The 25,457-nt window shown below is 39.4% G+C and overlaps 2 protein-coding genes across 2 annotated transcripts; one reads left to right on the forward strand and one right to left on the reverse strand.

Moving 5' to 3' along the window:
• Positions 1 to 247: 247 nt before the first annotated feature.
• LOC116719491 (PDZ and LIM domain protein 3) lies at positions 248 to 13,119 on the forward strand. The gene is made up of 7 exons (XM_032562019.1): positions 248 to 601; positions 7,228 to 7,379; positions 8,351 to 8,435; positions 8,506 to 8,693; positions 10,821 to 10,948; positions 11,795 to 11,906; positions 12,732 to 13,119. Exons 1-7 carry the CDS (start codon positions 509 to 511, stop codon positions 12,919 to 12,921), a joined length of 948 nt encoding a protein of 315 aa, XP_032417910.1. The 5' UTR covers positions 248 to 508; the 3' UTR covers positions 12,922 to 13,119.
• Positions 13,120 to 18,092: 4,973 nt separating this feature from the next.
• On the reverse strand, positions 18,093 to 24,255 carry npy2r (neuropeptide Y receptor Y2). The gene is made up of 2 exons (XM_032561803.1): positions 24,013 to 24,255; positions 18,093 to 21,764 (listed from the first exon to the last, which is right to left on the reverse strand). Exon 2 carries the CDS (start codon positions 21,748 to 21,750, stop codon positions 20,665 to 20,667), a length of 1,086 nt encoding a protein of 361 aa, XP_032417694.1. The 5' UTR covers positions 21,751 to 21,764; positions 24,013 to 24,255; the 3' UTR covers positions 18,093 to 20,664.
• Between the last annotated feature and the right edge of the window lie 1,202 nt (positions 24,256 to 25,457).

The following is a 25,457-nucleotide window of genomic DNA, read 5'->3' on the forward strand; positions in this document are numbered from 1 at the left end:
GGAGCCTTCGGAGCAGCAGCGGGTCTGCCAGACCTCCAGCATCTGTGGATGTAAACGCTGGCAGCCAGTGGCTTCTGATCGAGGCTGGGATACGTCTGCACTGTTTACAAGTCACCCTGAAGGGGAAGAGACTCGGTTCAGAACCATAAATAATCAGACAACTGTCTTTAGTGAGGTAAAACTGTCTTTAGTGAGGTAAAACTGTCTTTAGTGAGGTAAAACTGTCTTTAGTGAGGTAAAACTCTGACTTCTGTTGGGAGTGAAGAGGTTGCAAAAACAAAAGGAGAATTAAAAGTCTGTAGGCGAGCCTGACTTGTTGCAGACTAAGACTGTGTTCCTAAAATCTGACCGGTGACCTCACTGTGGGGGTGGGCTCTGTCCACTCCCCTCCCTCTGAGTCTCCCCTCAGCATGGTTCATAATCTCCATCACTTTGAAACGTCTCCGCTCTGGAAGCGTGACCGCAGCAGCGTGCTGTTGTCCCAACAGCTGGCAGATTTTAAAGGGCCATGCCACTCAACGTCGTCCTGGATGGACCCCCTCCCTGGGGGTTTCGGCTGACAGGAGGAAAGGACTTCAACCAGCCACTGACCATCTCCAGGGTGAGTGATGGGATGTGATCAGAACGTTCATGTTAGGAGGTAAACATCAGATGGTTTGTGATCGGAGAAGCTGTCCATCTAGACCTGTGTTTCCTCCTTAGGTGGAGGAAACACAGGGTGGGGCAGGGGATGGGGTGGGGTGGGGTGGGGGTCGTTCCAGAGGGATCTCAGGTTGGTTTACTGTCAGCATTCTCTTTCTGGGACGGTTCATTCCAGAAACATTCCTGAGAGGCTTGCAGCTTGCACCTGTGCCACAGTGGCTGCATGTGGTTTAGATACAAATAGCAGCCGACGTCACCGCCTGGCCCGACCGCATGTCAGGGTCTCTTTAAAAGTGTGGAAGATATTTGTGGAAATAAACTCTGATCTTTAGAAACAATGACAGCCTGATGGAAAACAGGAAAATGTGGAGTTCTCAACATGCAGAGTTCCTGGTCATGCTGGCAACTGAGGAAGGGCAGAAATATTAAGGTTTGTAGTTAGATGGAATGATAGCAAAGTGTTTTGTTATGTTAGTTCTACCAACACTATTGAGCAGCTTACCATCATCTGAGATGGAAATTCACTGACAAATTAGAAAATCAATTCTTCTTTATGGAAAACTGTAACTTTGAAAAAGATTTCCACTGTTTTGCTTCTTTTAATGTTTCAACTCATTTCAAATACGAGAAATAAAACCAAAGTAAATGGGGAAAAAGCAGTTTTTAAGTTGTGTAACTATTTATTAATTAAAAAAAAGCAATCCTGTGTTAAAAAATAATTGCCCTCTAACACCTGTTAACTGCTGATGGTGTGTGTGGCGGTGGCAGCTGCCATCACGCATCCGCAGCAACGGGACACGAGTCGTTTACATCACTGCGGAGGAACGTTGACTCTTCAGATCCATTCAGTCACATCAGAGGGTTTTCAAGCATCCATGGTTGTCATAAAGTACTGATGGAATTATCTCAACTGCATTGAAATCCAGACTTTGACTAGACCCATCCAAGAGAGGTGGACTTCCTGGTGTTCTTGAGGTTTGCTTAAGGTTACAAAGAAATGTTTAGGTTTTCTCCTTTAGGATTCATTTGGTGGACAACAGAATTTGTGGTCCTATCAAATACAGTAGCTGAGCTTCCATTAAAAACACGCACAAGAGCACAAGACTTTGTTGATTTTGCAACTTCAGTGTTTCCATTAAATAAGAAATGTAATTAAAGACACGTGTTGATAAGTTTGTTCACCCAATAAGTCTTTGAAAAACATTCTCCTCCTACTTCCTGTTGTCTTTTCCACCAACATCCGGTTGTTGATCATGTGCTTTGTGTGATGCGACAAAAGTGTTTCAGTTTAGAGAAATGAACTAATTTGGATGCAGCTGAAAAACCGCCTCATCATGGCGCAAAACCTTTTTAGTGAAAAACTTTGCCGTGTTTCCATTAAGCAAATTTATTTTTGTAATTCCAATTTGCTCAAATGTACGGTCACTGGAAACACAGCTAGTGAGTCATGCAGGTCCTGAAGCAGCAGAGCAGCCCAGACCATCACACTGCCACCACCGTGTTTGAATGTCTCTGTGATCTTTTCACTGAAATGCTGTTAATTTTACAACAGATGTAACAAGATGCAGACCTTCTGACAAGTTCCAAAACCATTTGAGAAAACGCTAAGAAATGCTTCATCTTCTAGAGCGATACCAAAGGAAAAACCCTGAGCATGGTTACCAGACAGTCTTCACCGGCATACTCAACGTTTTTCCACATCTGCGGACCACACAGGCAAACCGTCTGAATCAGAACGGCACCGTCTCCTCTTGTGTTTGGATTCATTTGCGAGGCTAATTCCCCAGAGTTACGGAGGCTAACATAAGAAGAGATGAGTAATCCCAGGCTCTGTCGGGGTGAGTGTTCTTCTATATTTATGGAAAGACCTCAGGAACTAAATAAAAGTGTAGTTCTATGGCTGGCTGGACCCGGTGACCTCACACCTGTTGTGTCAGTGGACACTCAGAGCTCTGTGATGAGAGAGGAATGAGAGGTTAAGAAATGACAGAGCAGAGAGGAAAGCACGGAGGTCAGATGACACTTTAGAACCGAAACATCTCATAGAATCTGAAAGCAGCTGATTTAGAGTCATGAAGCGAAGGAATTCTTCCTGCAGCAAACTGTCCAGCTTCAGTCAAACACGACTGAATGCAGCGTCTCCCCTCGCTGCCATGTTTGGTCAGGAACATCCTGCTCTGAGGGCCTCTCAGTTGCGGGTGGAAAGTAAACACAAGACGATAAGGATCTTTTTTCCCCCCAGCTAACTGCAACATCAGAACACACACACACACACACACGCGCGCCCACACACAGATCACATTCACTACAAACGCTGGATAGCTTTTTCCAACTATGAGACACGGTGAGGATAAGAGGGTCGACAGTGGATGGATACAGGAACATTTGAAATGTGTCTCAGAGAAAAAGTTGCTGGGAGTTCTGGAAAGCTCATGTCACACAGCAATAACTCCATTAGTAATAATGGAGTTATTATTTGTAAAACAGCGCTTTTAACTTTACCGCATGAACTCGAACTACTCTACTTTCAAAACCCATAAATTTAAAAGGTAAAGAAAAAAAATTACAACTATTTAAATGTAAATGAACATTGATATTAATCCTGTGCTTGTGTGTGTGTTGGGGGTGTTTGGAGTTGTGAATGAACAGCCAAGCAGTGTGTATCTATAGTCTGATTCACATCCAGTATTTTAGCAATGTTTAAAAAAAAACCTCAGGATGTTATAACTCACTCCATCCCTGTAACACACACATACACACCCCCTCGCAAACAACACGCCGCAGTGTAGATCTGATGACGTCATGATCAGCCTTCCTCTCATTGAATACAATCTGTAAAGCACATGATGTTTTTCATTGTTAGTTTTCTGATGCATTTCTTGTTCATTTATGTTTCTTTTCTAACTTTATAATAGTGAAAACCTAAATCTGGACGGCGACAAAAAGTTATTACCACAAAATGAAAACATGCCAGCTGGGCTGTACTTTTATTAAAAAGATGTTTCACAGGACTAAGTTGTAAAAATCATATCTGAACAGAAATAAAGTTTGCAGGTAATAAATCAGTGGAGGTCTGACAGCAGGTCTTCAACAGATCCTCTCTGCACTTTCATCCACGGTTATTTATAGTCAGATGACCAAGTCTTAGTTGAGCAGAGCTCAACTTGCTACGTCCAGTAACGCATTACGACAGAGAGCGGGGTCATGCTCCGGGTCGTATCCGTGGGAACGCTTGGCTGAGATCTTCTTTGATGCTGCTCTGGAAATAGTTTCTCATCTTCATCACTTCCTGGTTATCAGTTTTCCATATTCCATCTGTGTGCTGTCACAAGCGAATGTTTTTGTTGTTGCCGTGACGAGTTCCTCTGGTTCCTCACGTGAAATCCCAGCAGGGCAGTGGAGTTCAGAAACGGGGCCGCTCCCTCTGCAGCATCCCGGTGAGACGCCTCCACTTTGCTGACTGAACTGAAATGCAGATTGAGGTCATGAATAAATTGTCTTTGCTGTTATTCCTCTGAATAGTTGGGCTTTGTGGTGGAGTCTGGTTTTTGTATTTTAGAGACATATTTAGGCCAGGTGAAACTCGGAGAGAGAAAACCGTTCTCCCAGAAGGGAACGAAGAGCCTCAGCCATCAACAACAGGGAAAAGTGATGATATAAAACTGATGAAGAACAGACAAAAGATCTCCTCCATCTTGAAGGAATTTAGAAAGAACAATATATATGAAGAACAATATAATCAGGAGGTTGGACATACAAACCACTCAGAAGAACAGATCTGTGCTGCTGCAATATGGAGACAAAATCAGCCCAGTTCTCACTGTGAGCACAAGTTAGAATATACTATTAACCTAAAATGAATGTTTTTGAACAGCGTATGTGGAAAAACAAACAAACAAAGTAAACATGTGCAGGAAGCAAAATAACAATATTCCTGCATCAAAAACAAAATCACAACAGCTGACAGACATCAGGAACACGGGCGCCGCTGAGATCAGAACCCAACATGGACCGGAAGGTTCTGATGTGTTCTGAAAGCGTCTGAGATTATGAGGCAAGACAATGATCATCATTTTCACTTCAAAAACTGAAAGGCGTTTTCATTTCACTTCCTCTCTACATCGTCCTGTTTACAGCAGGCAGGCATCAGATTTCAGCCCATAAAGTTTTAATTAGGTTTCCTGTGACAGATCAAAACACAGCAGTAAAGAAAAGATGAATTTGAAGGAAAATCTCTATATGAATGTTTCTGAACCTCAATTCAAAACGTTTTGCCACTGATTGGATGTAGGCTTTTACTTTGACTAGGCTACTCTACTATTTGAATGCGCTTCACTCAAAATCCTTTTTTATGTCTCTGTCCTGTTTTTATCCAGGATCATTCTATGTCTAACTCTGTTACCGTCCACACTGACCAGCTGCTCTGTTTCTGCATCCCCACAGCATGATGCTGCCACCATCACCATGTTTAACAGTAGCTGTTAAACATGACAAGGAGTGGAATGTGGAAATGGAGCACATTTCCATTACAAATGTGCTCAAAACTTTGTCTGTATTCCACTAATATCGAGAAGAAGAAAAAAGCTCACAATTTTGCAATTGCTGTGTTTCTATTAAGTAAGAAATGCAATTAAAATCACACATGAATAAATTTGTTGGCAAACTTAATTAAAAATATATCCTCCTACTACTTCCTGTCATCGTTTTCCTCCTCCAAGCGCCAAAACCTTTTATCAAAAAACAATTGGGTTTTTTTTGTGTTTAAACTGGTGTGCTTCCATCAAGCAAATTTATTTTTATAAATGTCAAATTGCATAATTACATGTTGTGTTCATTGTTAGTTTTATGCATCAAACACAAACTTTTTTCACATGTTCGCTGTGTCTCCAAAAACTCTGCTGTTGCCAGATTTGCAGGAAGCTCAACTGACTGTTATCCTGTCAATAGATTGGTCTTCCTGAGCCGTGGATCCTGTGAGCTCCTCCAGAGTTACCAACAGGCCTCTGAGCTCGTTCTCTGACCGATCTTTGTTGTGGACTGCCTAAGCTAATAACGTTCTTTGGGGGATGGGGAGATAGGGAGGGTGTGTAAAACATTAAAACCTCTGACACGAATAAGACTCAAAACAAAAAGAAATTCTGAATTTACTCCCAGCAACTCCTTCTGCTTTCCTCAATCAGACTTAAAACGTTCAGAGGTCAAGGTCTTCTCATGACCCCTCCAACTCGTGACAGTCGCCACTTTTCTGAATGTCGTGGATTCTGTGTTTTGATTTGCAGTTGAAGCTTCAAATAGACTAGATTAATTGTTGTTGTTGGGTTTTATTGATATTGGTTGAAATGGATAAACTGAATAATCAGAAGATGAAGATTAGATTTAAAAGTTCTGCTTCCTCAGAATACAGACTGCTGATATAATAATATAGAGTTTTTAAGGCTTTTAAAATAAAAAGCAGTTTTGCTTCTCCTGGATGTTAGCTCACTAAAATCACTGACTTAATAATTTACACAAAATAACTGTATTTATTGTTAGATCTGCATTTCCTGAGTCACTTGAATGATTTGTTCTGCAGAATAGTTTGAAAGAAATGCTTATTTATAAAATGTTAATTCTGCTGATCTAACCAGCAAAGAGCCAGGATTCATCTTCATAAGATCAGAGTTTAGTTTAGAACAGCAAAATGTTTTCTGACTCATTTATATTCCCCTTTAACACAGACAGGTAGATGTACATAAAGTCACGTTTAACATACAATATCTACTCTGACTTTCTGTGTCTCTAATACATTAGAAAATCTGAAATAAAGTTCAGAAATGAGGCAAATTTTCATGAAATCTGCATTTGTCAAGTATTGTAAAGCATGATAAGGTTATGTAGCTTTTAAAAAAACGAAACCCACACCCAGAATATCTGCTCTATATTCTGATGTGATCCTTGATTATTTTATTTTGATTGTCGGATTCTTATAAATAATAGAAATAAGTAAGTAAGCCAAACCACACACACACACATACTCAGCGTGTAGGGGTGTGTGTACACTCATACAGTGTGTTCTCCCCCCTTAGGAGTCTAAGACTTAAAGTAATATTTGAATCTTATAAACATGTTTCTTCTGACTAGAAGCAATATTAACTTTTCTGAACCCTGACTTCCATCTTCTACAGGGAGCTAAAGGTTAGCATGATGGTAAATCCACTAAAGATAAATGACTAAAGATAAATCCACAAAATAGCCAAACTAACGTACAAAACGTTGTTCCACGATTATAAGAAGGGTTTGTTCTGTAATGTTATAAATCATTTTTCAACTGACTATTTAGAAGAGTTATAACCTTTGACCTGACACATTTGATGTAAAACATTAACATCAGCAGATTTCTTGTCCAAATGGAAACTTCTTTTACATTGTTTTTGAATCTGATTTCCTATCAGAAACAATTTTCCTGGCTGAATTAATTCATTTAAATCAAATTCTGACAGGATTACCAATGATAAAGCTATAACCACACATCTGCACTACGCAATGAATGAAAAACAAGGTGAAATATAAATTCTACCTGTTTTTCTTCTTCTTCTTCACATCCAGATCACTCCTGGCAGTAAAGCTTCCGGGGCCAAGTTATGTGCTGGGGACATCATCCTGGCCATCGAGGGGGCCCCGGCTGTGGACATGCTGCACTGTGAGGCCCAGAGCAAGATCAAGGAGTGTTTCAACCAGCTCTGCCTTACTGTGGAGAGGTGAGGGCCATGAGCGCACACACACACACACACACACACCCACGCGTGTATATGCTGAAACTCTCTAAGTTAAATTTTATGTAATAGATATATCAGCTGTTGCTGCAGCAAAAGTTCCATGTTCCATAAGGATTTATTTATAGTTTGTGGTAATGTCTTCTGCAATTCTTAATTAGAGTGTGAAAATGTTCAGCTGCCAATAGAATATGTTCAAACTGTGTTTTAAAGGTTCAAAGACGCTGGGCTCTGACAGTTTATTAAAACTCGTCAAAAACATGCCTGAGGAGTTGCTTCGATTCTTTCATACATGTTTGAGAAATCTTTTAATCTCCATGGCAACCATTGAGCTGTTCAAAACCCCTGGGTGGACCAAGCTCCGCCTTTGAGACACAGCTCCTCCCCCTTTCTCCCCCTCTCAGTGCCTTCAGCCTAGTTTGTATAGTGACCGCAAACATCTGCTACTATAGGAGCTACTTCTCACATCAACACAGGTAAAAATGTTGTTAAAGGGTTAAGAGAGGAGCCATGTTGTGATGACTTCCTGAAGGCGGAGTTTGAGAAAAAGCAGGAGTTCTTAAAGAGACAGAGGCCCAATTTCAAGGTGTTAAATTACAAAGTCGTTGCCCTGTGACAGAGTGACTACCTGTCCAGGTTGAACCCCGCCTCTCGTCCGAAACGTTCGCTGGAGATAGGCACCAGGGACCCCACCAGGGACCCCACTCCTGACCCCACCAGGGACCCCACTCCTGACCCCACTAGGGACAAGGGTGTTAGAAAATGGATGGATGGATGGAAATTACAAAGTCAAATTTCATTTAAGTCATATTAGATATATAATGTATTTTTTTATAACAATGGAACGTAGCATAGTTACTTAATTATACTACAAAATGGAATATGTGCCTGGAAAACAGACAATACTGCCTTTTTGAAATGTGTGTACTCTAAGGAGATCTGTGTGTAATTACCAGGAACGAGTCAATGCTGTGGTCCCCGCGGGTGGTAGAGGATGGAAGAGCTCATCCGTTTAAACTCAACCTGGAATCAGAACAGCAGGTGTGTGAGTAATATTATCTCAGTGCAACAAAAGGAAAAGTCCGGCTTTAAACTGTTTTCCTTCCTGCAGGAATACAAGCCGATCGGAACTGCTCACAACCGGAAAGCTCAGCCGTTTGTGGCAGCAGCAAACATCGACGACAAGAGGCAGGTGGTCAGCACGTCCTACAACACTCCCATCGGCCTGTACTCCTCCGGCAACATCCAGGACGCCATGCAGGGCCAGATCCGAGGCCTGGTGCTTCCCAAGCCTGAGAGGTGCTCACAAATCATTTTCAACAGCCACTGAAGACAGTAATAATAATAATAATAATAATAATAATAATAATAATAATAATAATAATAATAATAAAGTTTAAGTAGTTCCACCAAAAATCCCAGAAAAACTCACAAAAAGTGGAAAATTTTCAACTTTTGAAACTCAGAAATTTCCCATTATTTTCTATAAAAAGACTTTTTGGCAGAAATTTCTTTTTTTTTTGTTTTCCTTTATAAAGGCCTTAATACGCTGTCGTATGAAACTGATTATTTATTTCATTCATTTTCCACAGACTAAACGCTACTTTTAATTATTGATTTAGGTCAACATGTTATTTAATTAATCAACAACAAAATAAAGTTTCACAACAATAAAGATGGTGCCCATAGTTCAAGATGTTGTGGCAGGATTATAACACGCCGAGTGGAAGTCTGACCCTCTCATCTCATTCTGTCTCAGGTTAGAAGTGAAGCGTCTGCATGATGCTCTTCTCATCCAGGATCACTTAAAAACATTCTTCATTCTTGGGTGTTTCTAGCTCCACATTCCTGGTCATTATTCTTTTGGTTGACCCTTGACCTGCCACCGAGGCTGAGCTTTCTGACTCCAGGATATCGTGGTAGTCTTTGGACGTCAGTCTGCCTCGAACAGATCCAAGTTTTTCCATCCCAGACGCAGCAAAGCAGAACCAAAACAAAAACTTCAAACCAAAACAAAAACTTGTCCTCTCTTCTGCAGAGGGAAAAAAATCTCCTTGTGGAAACATGGAGCTGACGTGAGAGACCAAAATGTTGTGGTTTTGTCTCATCAGCTTACAGGACCTTGTTCCAGGAACTTTGGAGTGTGTCAGTGTACATTTTGTTAAATTCCAGTTAGTTTTTTTCTGTCAGTAGCAGGTCTGGGTCTTATGGCTGAAGATGTTTGAAGGTGGTACGTTAAAAAAGAGACAAACCTTCACCGTGGAGTTAGCTGCAACTGAATCCTCCTTGCTTTCTCATCCTGGGATCTTACCTTCATGATACTCTAAAAATAAATTATATTAGCATATTATCACATTATATTTTTAATTGCATGTCTGAGGTTATCAAAACTGTTTGAAACTCAACTTGTAAGATTTTGGAAACAGCGTTGCTGTTGAAAAGAATCCAGAGTTCATTCCTTCTGTTTCAGACCTCAAAGTCTAGTGCTGAGTTCAGTATCTATCACCCTTTAAAACTCTACATTTTAGAGTTTTAAAAGAGAAGAGCTTTTGCTCTCTGATTTTAATAGTAATTAATAAGCAAATAAATGAGCCAGTGTAGAGCCAAAATAGCTCATTTGTAAAGATGTAGGTATATCTGCAGGTTGCGCTCCAGTTTAGACTCTATCTTTAGAAACTCATAAAATGAATTCTTTGAAGTTGAGCCACAGGTTATTTAAAGCTGTGTAGAACTGAGTTATTTGTTTCAGCGTTAAAACTCCTCTGCTTTGGTGCCACCTAGAGGACAAACTTTGCATTCCCATAACTTGAATAAAACAAAGAAAGAAAAATACTTTTTAAACCCAGTTTATAGTTTGTTGTTTTGTTTCATAATCCATCCATCCATCCCTCCCTCCCCCCTTCTCTCTCTCTCTCTTCCTCTCTCTCTCTCTCTCTCTCTCTTTTTCTCTCTCTCTCTAGGACTAAGTCTGGTTAGTTGTATCAAACATGATGGATCATAATCCTCTCTTATAATGACGTTCCCCTCTGTTAATATTGTTGTCATTCAAATGCACTATATTTGTCCTCTATTATTACTCACATTGTAATACAGATTGTATCTGGTCATTTAGAATGTAACTGCAAATAGTAAGGAGTAGTTTAACATTTTCGTATGTCAACTTCACATGTATAGCAGTGCATTCATTCTTTACTAGCTTATTAGAGGAATTGATCAGAAAGAAAAACAATTAGAGATGTAATATAATATTTGAAATTTGCTCTGTCACATACAGAAAGTCAAACATGTATTAACTGACTAAATAATGTTCTATGTGTCCAGTTCAACACATCCTCCGTATTTGATTGAAGACTTTATATTGGTGCCTAAATCTCTGTCCCTGAATGTCTCTGTATGTCCCTGAATGTCCCTGAATGTCCTGCTCAGTCCCAGGACTCTGACCAACATCGAGGAATCTGATGTGTACCGGATGCTGCAGAGGGACCAGGACGACCCCCCGGAGCCTCGGCAGTCCGGATCATTTAAAGCCCTGCAGGAGTTCATTGACAGCGATGGTGAGACGAGGCATTTCCTTCAAACATCAGCAACATTTCTTTTTCATTTGGAAGCTTTACTGCCACTCATTGTGGCATGCAATAGGTTTCCTCAATGTGTTTTATTCGATTTATTGTTTATTATTCATTAGTTTGCTTTACAAGATCAGAACCAGGATCAGCTTTATTCACCAACTTGGTGCACACAGACAAAGATTCTGACTTCAGCTCCACTTCGCTCTCAATAGAAACATTTACATATAAATATATACAAAAGGCAAAATAAGGAATCATTTTTGGTTTGAAGATAATTATGTGTAACCGCCACACCACCATGCTGTCAGACACCACAGCTGGGAGGAAGTGGACTGAGTCGTATTATAAACACTGTGTGAGCTTTCTAATATGCTAGACCTATTTTTGACTTTTGATCATTTTGTTGGATGTCTGTGAAAACGAATGTACATGTGATAAACAGCTTCATTAACAAGTTTTGGGAGGAGTAGCTCTGGGTTTTGCTACACAGAACACCAACCATCTGAACCACGTCCACCCAGTGCAGCCAAACAATCCGTCACCAAGACACACTCTAATGTGTTCCCCTTATTAATCAAGTGCTTTGCTCTTAACGTTGGATATTTTGTCAATACAAAAGCACTTCCCTGCACGTTTCCTTGGTTGCACAGAAAAATACAGTCCTGGTTGAACTTAAGTATGAAAATCCTTTAAGCCCCAAAGGAGGCATCAAATGGGATTGAAGGCGTCGTTGTGAGTCCCGCAGTGTGTGCTTTAGGTGTTTTGTTTTAATTCACGTGATCGGATCACGAGAGCTTGTTTTATTGAGAGGATTCTGTGTCATGCGTCCAGGCACTCGACCCATTGTGACTCGCACAGTGAAAGCCCCCACGACTAAACCCGCTGCACCTTCAGGAAACCTGCAGAAGCTGCCTGTCTGCGACAAGTGTGGGAATGGCATTGTGTGAGTACAAAGAGAGCAGATCATCTGTGGTTCTCATTAAGATCCAACTGACGACAACACGAGCAAAAGGAATCAGCTGAATGTAAACCCGGCTGGGATAGAGAGGAGCTTACACACACTTTTAATGGGGTTATTGCTACGCTTTGAGGAATTGTTTTAAATTTACCACGTATTTGATGAACAAAGTCAAGTTTATTGTCAAAATCTGCTACTTGTTCAGGACGTACAGAGAAAGACCCATGGAGAAATAAGCATCTAAATAAACATGAACATTAAACATTAACAATGAAAAAAAACTATATGGATGTCCTACCAGTTTCTGTAGCGAGGCATCAGGAATGTATTTCGAGGGAAATCTGCCCATATTTGTGCACATCCATGTCCTTTACAGCCAGGGCAAACTCCTTGGAATCTTTGGTTTACATGGCACTTTTACTGCAAGTTGCCTGGAAAAAATACCATCTGCTGAGAGCTGAGTTGATTGTTGGCACATGAAATGAAAAACAAAAGGATGACTGGGGGTGGGATGATTTCCTTCACTGCTGGCTTTCTGAAAAATTTGCTGCAAATTCTTCTTTTCTTTCTTTATTGGGTGCCTCATCTATCTCAGTTCATCTGAATATTTTAAACAAATAAAATAATAAAAATATTTTCATTTCTTTGACTACTTAAGTGCATCGTGATTTGTATTCTCTTATTGCTAAGTAAATGTAATTAATTAATTAGTCAGTTGGAGGGCTTAAAAGTGCAGGCATCTAAATTCTAACTTCTGTGAAGCTATTATATATTTTCATAACCTCCTCTTCTCTGTGTTTGATGCTGCAGCGGGACAGTGGTTAAAGCCAGAGACAAGTGCCGCCACCCTGGCTGCTTTGTGTGTGCTGACTGTGACGTCAACCTGAAACAGAAAGGCTATTTCTTCGTTGAGAGCCAGCTGTACTGTGAGATTCACGCTCGAGCCAGAATGAGACCACCAGAGGGCCACGATCTGGTCACCACATTTCCCTCTTCCTAGATCCCTGCCCTCACAAACGTCTCCTCTCAGGTCCTACATCAGTTTCAGTTTTCGTCTGCCCTTTGTTTACGTTTGTGCAAAAATAACCGGAGCTGTGTGAAGCCTTTTGATCAGTAAATCAGATTTTGCATCTGACAACCGAACGCTGTGTGGTGGTCATCACTGTAAATCCCACTATAAACCCTTTTTCCAATCTTCTGGTAAAGAGTTTTGTGTGTTCTGTAAAGGGAATCTGTGTCTCAAGGCGTCCATGTTGACACATTTAGAAACAAAGCAAAGAATAATGCAATACAGCCAGGCTTTAAAGCTGCCAAACTAGCCAGTAAACTAAAAAAGCAACAAAAAACATTTAAATTTATATTTAAAGTGATTGTATGTAATTTACAAATGTTCATGCTGTAAACCAAGGTGAAAAGACTAACACAAAAGTAGGAAATAAATCCAAAGACACAGAGAACAAACACAATAAATTAAGGAACTAAATGCAAAAATGAACGGTAACACTTTATCTGAAGGGGTGTGCATAAGTCTGACATGACACGATCATAAACAGGACATAACACCTGTTATGAACATGAAAGAGTCTTCATGAACGTATATGACTATTGTCATTAAGTGTTATTTGGTAAATAATGACACTTTAAATGCAAAGTTGATACTTTTAATGAACTTTTATTCATGTTTTAATGTAACTTTGTTTTAAAATGTCATTATTTACCAAATACTGCAAATTTGACACTTTTAACGTAACTTGCAGTGTCATCATTTACGGAATGACATGTCATAACAGTCATAACCATTCACAAATACTCCTTCATGTTTATAACAAGTGTTATGTCAAAACACCATGTCAGCCTTGTGCACACCCCTACAAATAAAGTGTTACCAAATAAGCTAATATAGAAAGACTTATCAAGCATAAATGAACGAGGAAATGATCGAAACAAAATTTCATTAATTTTTCTGCTACTTTTGTTCTCAGTTTTCAGAATTTCACATTGTGGAATTCCATTATGTGCTTAGTGAATAAAATGTTCATTATAGATCTAATGTAAAAAAAAATCCCAAATTTATAGAGATTGATTTCTTTCACAATGCAGAAAGCCCTGAAATACACACTGATATTTCTAAACTATCTTTCTTCATCCTTTCCACACTCATAGCAGTTGCAGAAGGTCTTCACGATCTCTGAAAAATGACCTAAAACTATTCAGGGGTCAAGTTCTCAACATGCCTTTGCAACATGACCCCTTAATTAAACCAGCTGTGGTGAAGCAGGGATGCGTCTGCAACATGGGGAGTGTTGACCCTGACGGAACAGGTTCACAGAACTCTCCTACAGGATGAATCACCTCCTCCTCATACCTGTGAGGTCTCAAAATGTTTTCTCGGCCCACAGGTGAAGTCTGTTGTTGTTGCTGATTGGATTCCCCTTATTGATTGATTCAACCCAAGTGTTCTTGCTGCCCACACAACCCAAAACACCTTGAGCAGAAGGGAAAACAATGGAGTGTGTCCTCATCCCTGAACCTTTCATTTCCTTAATGAAACAACAAACTGACTTTACATGTATCTTAAAGGGACATGCTTGACTGAGAGAGACGTAGTGACTCCTAAATGAACGGTCCTTAATAAAGCAAATATAACGCCAACATGGACAGTGTGTGTGTGCTTAAAGAGAAAGCATCACCTGCTTGAAAATCAACACTTTCAATTTAAATTTGCAACTAATCACATGGAGAAGCCAAACATTGTCTAACGCCACATTTTATGGAGGGATGAGAGAAAGTTTGATCTATTTGGCCACAATCACATGCTATAGGATGAACCATTTAGCTTTCAAAGCTAAGAGCATTGCACCAGCTGTAAAGCACGATGGTGGCAGCTTCATGCTGAGGGGCTCTTTAAAAGGCGGCGCTTCCGGAACGTTGCGCGAAGAAGAGGGACGACTGCAACTGAAATTAGAAGGCAGCTGAAACATGGACATTGCTGGAAAATCGATCCCAGACACACTCCAGCTGGACGTCAGCAGACCGAGGCTGTGGATGTGTGGACTGTTCCAGGTTCATGTCAGCTAACAAACCAATTTCAATGAGCTCCATCATTTCTGCCACGAAGGATGTTGTAGAGGAACAGTGTGGTACTCTACATGATATTCACTGAGTTAAGAAAAGTCTAAATATTCCAAATCCCTACATATCAATATAAACTTTATCATTGCATATTAGGAGTTCACCAGTCTCTGTCTTCTTCCTCCGATCCTTCTGCTGTTTCTCTATCTCAAATGAATGTGCCTCTATTCTGCATCTGACTCCATCTCATTACTGTCAAAAGGAGGTGAATTAGATGCTACCACTTATGGGGCTGAAGGTCAAGGGAGTTTTTGGAGGACGACTTCAATCTATCTTCAAAAGCCAACAGACAAGACAATTAGTAAAGAAGGGTAAATTTCCTTTCCTTTCTAAGCTTTTGTTAATTTTACTCGAGCAGTGAGTGGACTGCTCTCATCCTGAGGGTTAGCTTGGTGTCAGGGGCAGCCGTTCAATAATGTCGGACAGCTAAAGAAACAATTATTGACTTGATGCTGAATGCACTATCAATACCTTTCTAAAAATGGAGACCTGGGCATCTAATGTCTCAATCCCTCAGCTCCTCACGTACATGCAAAGTTAATCAGTGAGGACGTGGTCAACAGGAAGAGCTGTACAAAACCCGAAGACCAGCGTAATCACTGTAAAAGCCATTACAACGGTCAAACAAAGAGGGCAGGATAGAGGAGGGGCTGCGTTTCTCGGTTTTCCAAGAAAGCCTCTTACAGGTTCTCTGCTTAACATGACCTTCCAATCCTGCACCCCACCACTGGGCCGAATGAATAAGCAGCTAGTGATTGGCTGAAACATAAGATGAAAAACACACTTGACAACTTTGAAGAATTTCATCAGTACAAATACATTTATTGAGCCTATGTGCAGAGACTCCTGGATGCCATGTCATTGCAACCCAACCAAAGCAAGACTTCTTTTAGTGGAGGACTTCACTCCGTTCACACACCTGGCCTCAGGTACATGGTGTTACTGTGAGGTGTTTAAGTAAAATGTTTGCTAACCTGGCATTAGGCCCACCCCCCTGCTACGAAAACTGTCTGACCCATTAAGCCAAACGAGCCAAACCCTGAAAATGTTCTGTGGCGTCAACAGCAAACACAGCAGCAAATCCTTTAACTCTAGCAGAATTCTGGGAAGGATTGGACTTGTTTGTCCCTCACATCCTGCAGATGGACAACAGGATGTCTATCAGAACTGAAATGAATTTTCTACAGCAGGTTGAGGTTCAGTAGATCATCTGCCGGATCAAACCCCACAGGTTATTCTTCACTCCCTCAGAGAACCATGGCTGCCCAACACCCTGTTATTGTTCCTTTCTTCTACCACTTTTTAGAAAAAAACTGATCTTTTATAACACCTCTAAATATTGCTTTAATTGACATTTTCATGATCTGAAACTGTTGATGAGCTTCATATTATTGCACTAAGTTGCTTAGTAAATGATTGGTATTGGGTAATTTATCCACAATCATGAAATAACTGGGAGAAGTGTTTACACATTTTTATGCTAAATTTTTCCTTATTCAGATAAATCTTCTTTCATTTGAGATTTTGTGATAATCTGATGAAACAAAACAAGCCATGATAAAAATTACAATATGAATTTTCAGATTAAAATCCATACTTCATGAAAATAATACAAGCATATAAATCTTTTACTCCTCCAGCATTGAAAAAACATGCAATTAAATTTTGTGCAAGCTTAGTTTAAATGATCAACAAGATGCATCAGAAATAATATTACTCATGGCTTTAGCTATCAAAAGACTGAAGTTTTATTATTTTTATTCACATGAATTTTTACACAGTGTAGACCCTGAAGCACATTCATTATGAATTGGCAAATTTAGCTACAATGAGAGGAATAAAAAAAAATTAAAAAACAACAATTTAAACCTTCCACATTTGGAAATCTCTGAATCCAGAAATCAGGTTCTAAGATGACGCTCCCAAAACAAACAACAAAGCAAGTTTAAGGAACACGTATAAAACTTTTCGTAATCTTCAGAAAAATGCATTTAACATAGTTGCATTTCTAATGTAATAAATAAAACGCACATTGTGACTCCTACTGCTAGTTTAACTGGAAAAAACATTGAGTGTTCGTCTACCATTCAGCTGCTTCAAATACCCTCCAGATGACCCAGCAGAGATGCTGTTATAATATTTAACATACCTTGATTGTAACAAGTCATTATTTGAGCTACTGTTGCTTTTCTGTCATCTCAAACCAGCCTGCACATTTTCTTCTAACTGTGACATCAAAAGGTATTTTAAGTTCTAGTCCTGAGTTTGATTCCTGATTTTCTCTTCTCTCGCCACCTTTTTCCAGTCAAACATTACAAGCCCCTCGTTCTTTAGAACTCCTTAATCCATCCAGTTGATGCAATACGGTTTGTTGATTTGCTTTTGGAGCTAACAAGCAGGTGTTCCTAAAAAAAAAATCGGCTACTGATTATGTTCTCTAATTATCTGAGCTGTTGGGGGTATGCAGTTTATAGAAGCATTATTTTAAAAAAAAAAAAACATTTTTTTTTTCCAATTTTCAGTCAAACAGAACAAGACCTGTAAGCTCTAAGAATTTGTGTTTTTGCAGTACAAACAGAGTTGATGGAGGTTCTGACCTGGTGAATGAAGGCTTCATGATGTCGCTACGGTTCAAACAAAAATATTAAATTAAAGTAAATTAAGGTTTAGCAAATACAGTCGAGGTTTAAATCATCTCTGGAAAATTTTCTTAAGATTTAAGCAGAACCCACAGAATCATCTCAGTTCATTTTTCACTTCAACAAACACAGAAAGGCTCAAATTGAAATAAAAATCCTTTGACTCAATCTGGAAATCACATCTACTTACTGAATTCCTGAATTCCTGAATTCCTGAATTACCTTCATGAGTAATTTTTTTACTAGAAGTTTTTCTTTTCTATTTTTTTACCTAAAACATCGTTTGGAAAAAAAAAAGCAGGTGGCAACTCCTAAAATAATGACTTATTATTTCAGTTAGGTGACGATAAGCAATCAGCAACAACATGCATTCAAAGGAAGTTCAAATAGGACACCCAACTGTTAAAAAGCTACATTTATTACAGACCACTCAAAGCAAACGGCATCATCAATGTGCATGAAATTGTGGGATTCAAAGCAAACTTCTATTTATGCAAACTCAAGATAAAGCCTTGAAATGTCTGTGATCTGACAAGGGAAATATGATAATTTGCTGATGACTTATGTGCAAGGTCAGCCTATGACGATAATGAACAGTTTCATAGTGCATTTGTTTTTGTGTTGGTTTTTTGTGTAGTATCTGTTGGCAGTGGAAGTTGCAAAACGCTAACATTCAAGCTTTTTTCTCCTTAGTTTGTGACATATTTAACATCTTAATATAATGGAAAGCAATTCTTAAAAAATCTAGACAAAATAAGAAAAGTTTCTAACTGAGAAAACTTGAGCTCTTTGTATGACAAACTCATTTTTATTGCCCATGAAGGAGCCAAAGGGTCATTGATCAATAACTTTTTCAAGCTTTCTGAAACTCTTTCAAAGGTTTTTTTTTTATTTTTACCTTGCAGCTTTTCTTTTCTGTCCAATGCTTGTAGCCGATGAAATCGTGCTCTGCAATTTGTACTCAAAGGAACATGCCAGGCTATACAATCTATCAACAGCACATGAACAGGAGGTCATATCTTTGGGAAATAGCATCGGTACAGACTGAATGATCGTCCTTCAGGAGCCCATCTACTAAACTGAAGTATTTGGTCGGTCAAATTCTGTCTTTATGCATGCTAAACGTTCTCCTTACATGATCAAGAGATCTGAAAAAGTAAAGTAAAAAGGCAGTTTTTCTCCAAAAAGAACTCTATTCTTCTGTTAGAGAATAGAGCAGTTTAAAACTGCAGTCGTTTTACACTGTAGTCCACATCACCTTGAAAGATTACAAACTCAAAATGCTCCTTGAAAGAAAAACACAAATATAATGTAAGATTCTTTGCAATAAGGCTATGTTCACACAGTCGGTCTCCATGTTGAATTCCAATTTTTCTGCTGAAATCTGATTTTGTTTTTTCTTTTCAATTAAATACTACCACTATGAGAGCAATGGGAGACAGCAGTATCACAATAAGATCACACAAGACGAAGGAAGATGATAAAAAGAAAGCAGAACCAGTAACAACGGCCTTCAGAGGAGAGTTATCTGTAGAGGAGTCTGTTTGGCTGTCAGATCCAGGAGTGGTGGGATTGGGGCGATGTGCTTCACTAACAGACTTCCTTAATAATTTCATAATTATCATGTTCAGTCATTGTTTATGTCTGAATTTACCGTATATGGGACATGTTTCACATCAACGGCGTGAAAGTGGGCTAAAATGCAGCATGGCTGTTCAGACTGCAGACACTTTGAAAACAATCTGATCTGTGTAAAATTTCGTAAAATTTTCGAAAAGGCACCAATGGGACTTTTATTTTTTGGGTGAAAAGAGCCAAATTCCGACTGCAGTAAGAAAGGTGGAGTTTGATTGCATTTGCCAGATGTGTGAACTTAGCCTAATACCTACTAGAAAACCTCAGACAGCATCAACGATCCCACAATATGCATCCAAACATAACTGCAGACGGTCCACATAAACAATAGTTTTACTTAAAAACAAAAGACTCATTTTGTCCTATCATTAATGGTTATGATAAATTCATGCAAAATTTCATCTTAAACATTAAAAGCATTTTGAACCAGTTTTCATTGTAACATACAGTATATGACACACTTACAGTGCCCTGAATGTTTTCACACCCTTTGAACTTCTCCACAGTTTGTCATGTTATAACCACAAACTTACAGAATTTCATGTCACGTCAAAGATCATAATTTTACAGAAGGAAAGTGATACATCATTTTCACGGTGCTCATTAGTTTTCCAGTTAAATCAGTTCTATCCCGTCTCCGGACAGGATGATGCTGCCACCATCATGTATCACTATGTGTTTAAGATGATGTTCAGTGTTGGTTATACAGTTTGTTGGCCACAAAATTCAGTTTGCTCTTATTTTGACCACAGCAGCTTCTTCCACCTTGGCTTTCTTTTAACACTATTTTCTTGCCACATCCAGTACAGCTACATCTTTGAAATGCACAACTAATAGTTGTCTTAGCGACACATACTCCAATGTGAGACGTGGATCTCTGCAGCTCCTCCAGAGATACAATGGGCCTCTTCGCTGCGTCTCTGAATCTTTGTTTCCTTGCCCAGCCTCTGATTAGGTGGATTGTGATGTTTTGGAAAGTGTGCAGCTATGCCATATTTTTGCTCATTTTAGAATGAACTGTGCTCTGTGAGATGCAGCTTTATTCACGCTGAAATAAACCAACAGCAGGACTCCTGTTACCCTTTGGCTCCACTGGATTTTTTTTAGAGGCCTCAGAATTTTGGAGGCTCAGTACAAACACACGCTTTACAGAATATGATTTGTAAGAAATTTGACTTTTTACTTCCTTATTGTGCATCTCTTTGCCTTGATCTATCCCAAATAAAAATACAGAAGCTTCTGACTGTAGCATGACAAATGTGTAAAAGTGGCAACAAAAAAAAAACGTTACGAGGGACTGTATGTTTTGAGTCGACAAATAAATACTCCCCCTGTTCTCAGAGGTTTGTTGACCTGAAGTCAGTGCAGTCCCTATCGTCATCTTTTTCTTTCTCTCTGTTTTTGGAGGATCTATATCTGACACCAAGGGGCCGGTAACATTTGACCACAGACAAAAAGGCCGTCCTGTAGTTGTTGTTCATCCACCCGTACAGGATGGGATTGACGCAGGTCGAGCACATGGCCATGATGTGGAACACGGTGAAAACCAGCTTAAAGTCTTTCATATTCAGCACACTGTTGTCAATGTCTATAGCCAGTTGGAATGCGTGGAAGGGCAGCCAGCTCACAGCAAAGACCACCACCATGGTCAGCATCATCTTGGTGGTTTTCTTCCTTCGCTGGTTGTCATTGCGGCCGCATATCATGTGCTTCTTCAGTTTGTTCCATATGCGGATGTATGCAACAGAATTGATGAGCAACGGTATGACAACCTGGACCACCAGCATGGAGAAGCTGTAGATTTTTCCATTCATGCTGCTGTCCGGCCACTTCTCCGCGCACACCTGCAGGGTCTCTTCGGTGGAAATGTTAAAGGACCCAAACTCCCTGAAAATGGCAAGCGGGCTAGCCAGTAAGGCGCTGAGCGCCCACGTGATGACGATGACCACGGCACACATGTCTCTGGACATCTTGGTCTCCATGTGGTGGACGATGCTCCTGTGGCGGTCCAGAGCGATGATGTTCAGAGTGATGGTGGAGACGTGTACAGCCATGCCTTGAGCGAAAGGCAGCAGGAAGCATAACACCTGACCGAACATCCAATCGTCATAGAGAAGGTAGACAAGAGTGAAAGGCAAACACAGCGTGTTCACCAGCAGGTCAGCCACAGCTAAGTTCACTATGAAGAAGTTGGTCACTGTGCGTAGGTTTTTGAATTTATAGACGGCATAAATCACCAAGGAGTTTCCAGTGACTCCAAATAAGATGATTGTGCTGTAAGACAGGATGAGGACAACTTGAACTCCAACCAGCTTTGTGCTGTCATTCAATGTCCAGAGGTTCTCCTCAATACAGCAGTCGAAATGTTCATCTTCAAATGGAAAATGCTCCTTTTGAGTCATGTTTAGCTCATCCTCGTTCATGGCTAACAGCCAGCCTGCAGAATAAATATTGAAACATTAGTTGGACCAGTAAGGATTTCAATCCTTTTTTTTTTTTTTATGAACATACAGGCAAAAGTAGAATTCACTGTAAACCTGAACATTTGGAAATTAAAATAACAGTAACTCACCAGCTTTATTTATTTATTTTTATTTTTTTTATCCCTCCAGGGGGTCTTTTGTGGGCTCTAGTGTCCCTTAAATGAAAGTAGGCTGACAGGAAATGGGGAAGGAGAGGGGGGAAGACATGCGGCAAATGTCGTCGGGTCCGGGAGTCGAACCCGCGACGGCCGCGTAGAGGACTCAAGGCCTCCAAATATGGGTCGCGCTACGCACTACGCCACCACGGCACGCCCACTCACCAGATTTATTCATGGCTAAATAAAACATAATAAAGCTGTTGCAAGAGTATGCAACTTTTCAAAAATCAGTTTCTTACATATTTTTTAAATCTGTCACCCTATCCTGACATAATGATTGGACATTTTCACAGATTATCAGACAGGTAATCTGTGAATAGATCAAGCTCCTCCACCTGCAATCTGCAAAAATGCTTCACTTTCAGTCAAAAACAACCAATCAGAGCCAGGAGGAGGGGCTTAGCGCTGTCAATCAACCTCATGCAGGTCCCTACATTAAACTTTTGTAGTTATGAAAGCTTTTTGGCCAAATGGGAAAAATACAAGATAAACATTTATTGTAAAACATTTGGAGCAGTGGAAATTTTTTCTGGTAACCTCATGGCCACCTTATGGCAGACTTTAATAAAAATGTATGAATATTTATACACAAGAAGTTACGCAAAGACTGCCGTGATTAGCTATCTGTATGCTATCTGTTTTAATAGTGGTTGTTAAGAACAGCTTAATGATGTTACCAATATATGCTTTTTCACTGTTTGGCAAAAGTTGTGAGCTGTTTTATGATTTTATTAGAGTTAGGCTTATGAATAACATGTTTTTGTCTCTAGTTATAGAGGCTTTTCAGACCATTTTTGAAACATTTACCAAAAAGCTTTTGACAGCAGCAACTGTTTTAGTAACTGCTACTTTATTTTAAAAGTCAGGAAATATACAGATCTAGAAGCTCCATACAAGAGGACCTTGAAAGGATTGTCTGAAACTTTTCCAATTATTAGTCGGACAGAATTTGCATAGCTCACATGTGTGTGGCATTTTGTATTCTTATGTGTTCACTTATAGCCCCATGTTAAAAACAACACCAAATACTTTGGTGAAAGTGATTTTCTTTAGAAAATATTGGTGACCTGATATCAGGATTAGATCAGAACCTGAAAAATCCTGGATCTGAGCATCTCTAGTATAAACTGATCTGCATTATGACTGCAGTACATGTTACAGTTCTGTTGGACACCAAAGGGCATTTAGAAAAACATTTCTGTTTTAGCTCATAATAACTGAGCAATGACAATCAAGAATATTCTGCTGCGCTTTAGCCAAAAAACAGCAGACTATTTTTTTCAAAATTACCAATTGTGTTTTTTTGATCTGTTTTGTTTTGACTTGTGGGGGATGAATAGTAAAATCTAAGAACATTTTAAGGTATATTATCACATAAAGCTGCTGACATTAAGGCAGCATTTAATGTGAAAACCACTCTCCAGTGGCTTACTCTAAATTGCTTCAGATTGTTTTATATTGTCAAAGAACTGTTATCATTATGATAATTTTGTTGTTAAAAGAGCAAAAATGAGCAGTTAGGGATCTTTAAGTGTGATTGGGTATGATTGTCTGTTAATGATCTCACATTTCATAGGAAGAAAAATTCTTGCACAAAATTAAGAATCGTTCAAACGATTTAAAAACCCAGAATTGTCTGTTCAACATTGTACTGGACAGCAACGAGTGTTTCTAGGTTGTCATTTAAACTCAATTAGGTCTAAATCACAGGCTGATAGCAATCTATGTGAGGAAAATATACTTTAAAATCAATTCAATTCCCACGCCAAGTCCTCTAATAAATGATACAATCTTTAATGATATGGTCATATTATAATTAGCCCGTCAACAATTAGGTCAGGGCAGTTTATTTCCTGAATCAAGGCGATTGATTCAGCTTCACAATCACACAGAATGTGCAAAGAAAATATCATTTTGCCCAATAAAGTTAAAGTATACCCAAGTTTAAATACTGGAACTTATCCGCATAACAAAAGGTTTTCGCCGTAAACTAGTACATGAGTCATGTGGTCATTTGTTACAATGAACAAATAAATGACCTTACCTCAGTGACGCGGTGGGTCTATTTAGATTCGGGCCATTGTTTGAGCTACTTATAAAACTTTTGTCTTAATTCCACAGCTGATAAAAACGCGAAGAAAACATTATAAGCCTGATTGACCAGCAACCGAGCCGCATCCGTCTTCCGAGGGTGGTCATGGTGCGCGCAGCAGCGCAGCAGCGCGGAGCGCAGCGTCGCCCCTGTGCGCACTGCGGTCCGGTTGGCATTGACAATGCCTTGACTGCCTTTTGTCGCTGAGAGGAAAAAGATGAGGCTGTCTGAATTACAAAGTGGGAACGAATGGAGAAATGGTAGTTCTTTGCATCACAAAGCGTCGTTTTCTATACGCTGCTCTTCGGGCAAAGTTGCAATATAAAAACTCTGAAGGGGAAGCTGATGCAAAGCTCTGTAAAACCCCATCAGGTTGAGAACATGACAATAAATGCAGAATATGAAATTTGAATGCTGCAGCGCGATATAATTGAAAATATGTCAGCCTGGCTCTGTGGTGGTAAAGTTTATTTAAAAAAGCAAAGATGTTTTATTCAAGATTTGAAGATCCCAACATTTAAAACAAAATGCCTGATTGTGCCATTTTTTTTTATTTGAATGAGAAATATTGAATCCCAGTTTAAGACTGAAAAGTTTCAAGAGTGTCTCGAATGAAGACTTGGTTAAAAAAAAAAAAAATTATTCTTCAGTTGCTGTCCATCATTCCCCTGAACCCAAAGGTTTAATATCTGTCTAATGTTATGTTCCATTTCAGAGAGGGAAACGTTATTGTTCCTCACAAACCTCCAAACCTGTATTAAAAATTATTTTATATTATTGGAGTGATGTAGCGTCTAATTGTAAATATCATACTGTATTTTCATTATATAATATTTACCAGTTCTTTAGAACAAGGAACTGGTTATCACCAGGCTACATGCTGAAAAACCTCCAGTTGGCTCCCAGGAAGTTTCAAAAGTTTAGAAATGCAGGTGGAGCCACAGCCAGAGGCAGTAGAAAATATTATATAAAACCTTTACTATTTAATGTAATATTTTCTACTATTTTTTATTCTACACAATAATTATTTCATATTTTAAATCTTTTTATTTTTGATTTTTTAAACATTTGTAAATATAAACATGACCGTAGATGAATGTAGGAACGTTGATCAACCGGTAAATCGAGAGCCTCGCTTTTTGACTCAGCTCTCTCTTCACCAAGACAGATCAGCACATCACCGCTCCACTGCACAGGCTGCACCAATCCGCCAGTCGATCTCCAGCTCCATTTTTCCTTCATTCCTGAAAAAGATCCTGAGATACTTCAACTCCTCCACTTGGGACAGGACATCCTCCTTGACCCAGAGAAGGCACTCTACCCTTTTCTGGCTCATTTATTCATGCATTTACTTATATAGCTTTGAATTTTTATATTATTTATTGAAATACTAAAAG

The sequence above is a fragment of the Xiphophorus hellerii genome, chromosome 5 (genome assembly GCF_003331165.1).
Source record: "Xiphophorus hellerii strain 12219 chromosome 5, Xiphophorus_hellerii-4.1, whole genome shotgun sequence".
Lineage (NCBI taxonomy): Eukaryota > Metazoa > Chordata > Actinopteri > Cyprinodontiformes > Poeciliidae > Xiphophorus > Xiphophorus hellerii.

Excerpts from the sequence above, each read along its gene's own strand:
- npy2r (XM_032561803.1), bottom strand. The coding sequence starts at position 21,750 with ATGAACGAGGATGAGCTAAACATGACTCAAAAGGAGCATTTTCCATTT.
- LOC116719491 (XM_032562019.1), top strand. The coding sequence starts at position 509 with ATGCCACTCAACGTCGTCCTGGATGGACCCCCTCCCTGGGGGTTTCGG. Across the intron at positions 8,694-10,820 it reads GTGCTTCCCAAGCCTGAGAG|TCCCAGGACTCTGACCAACA; the intron begins GTGCTCACAAAT and ends TGTCCTGCTCAG. Across the intron at positions 10,949-11,794 it reads GGAGTTCATTGACAGCGATG|GCACTCGACCCATTGTGACT; the intron begins GTGAGACGAGGC and ends TCATGCGTCCAG.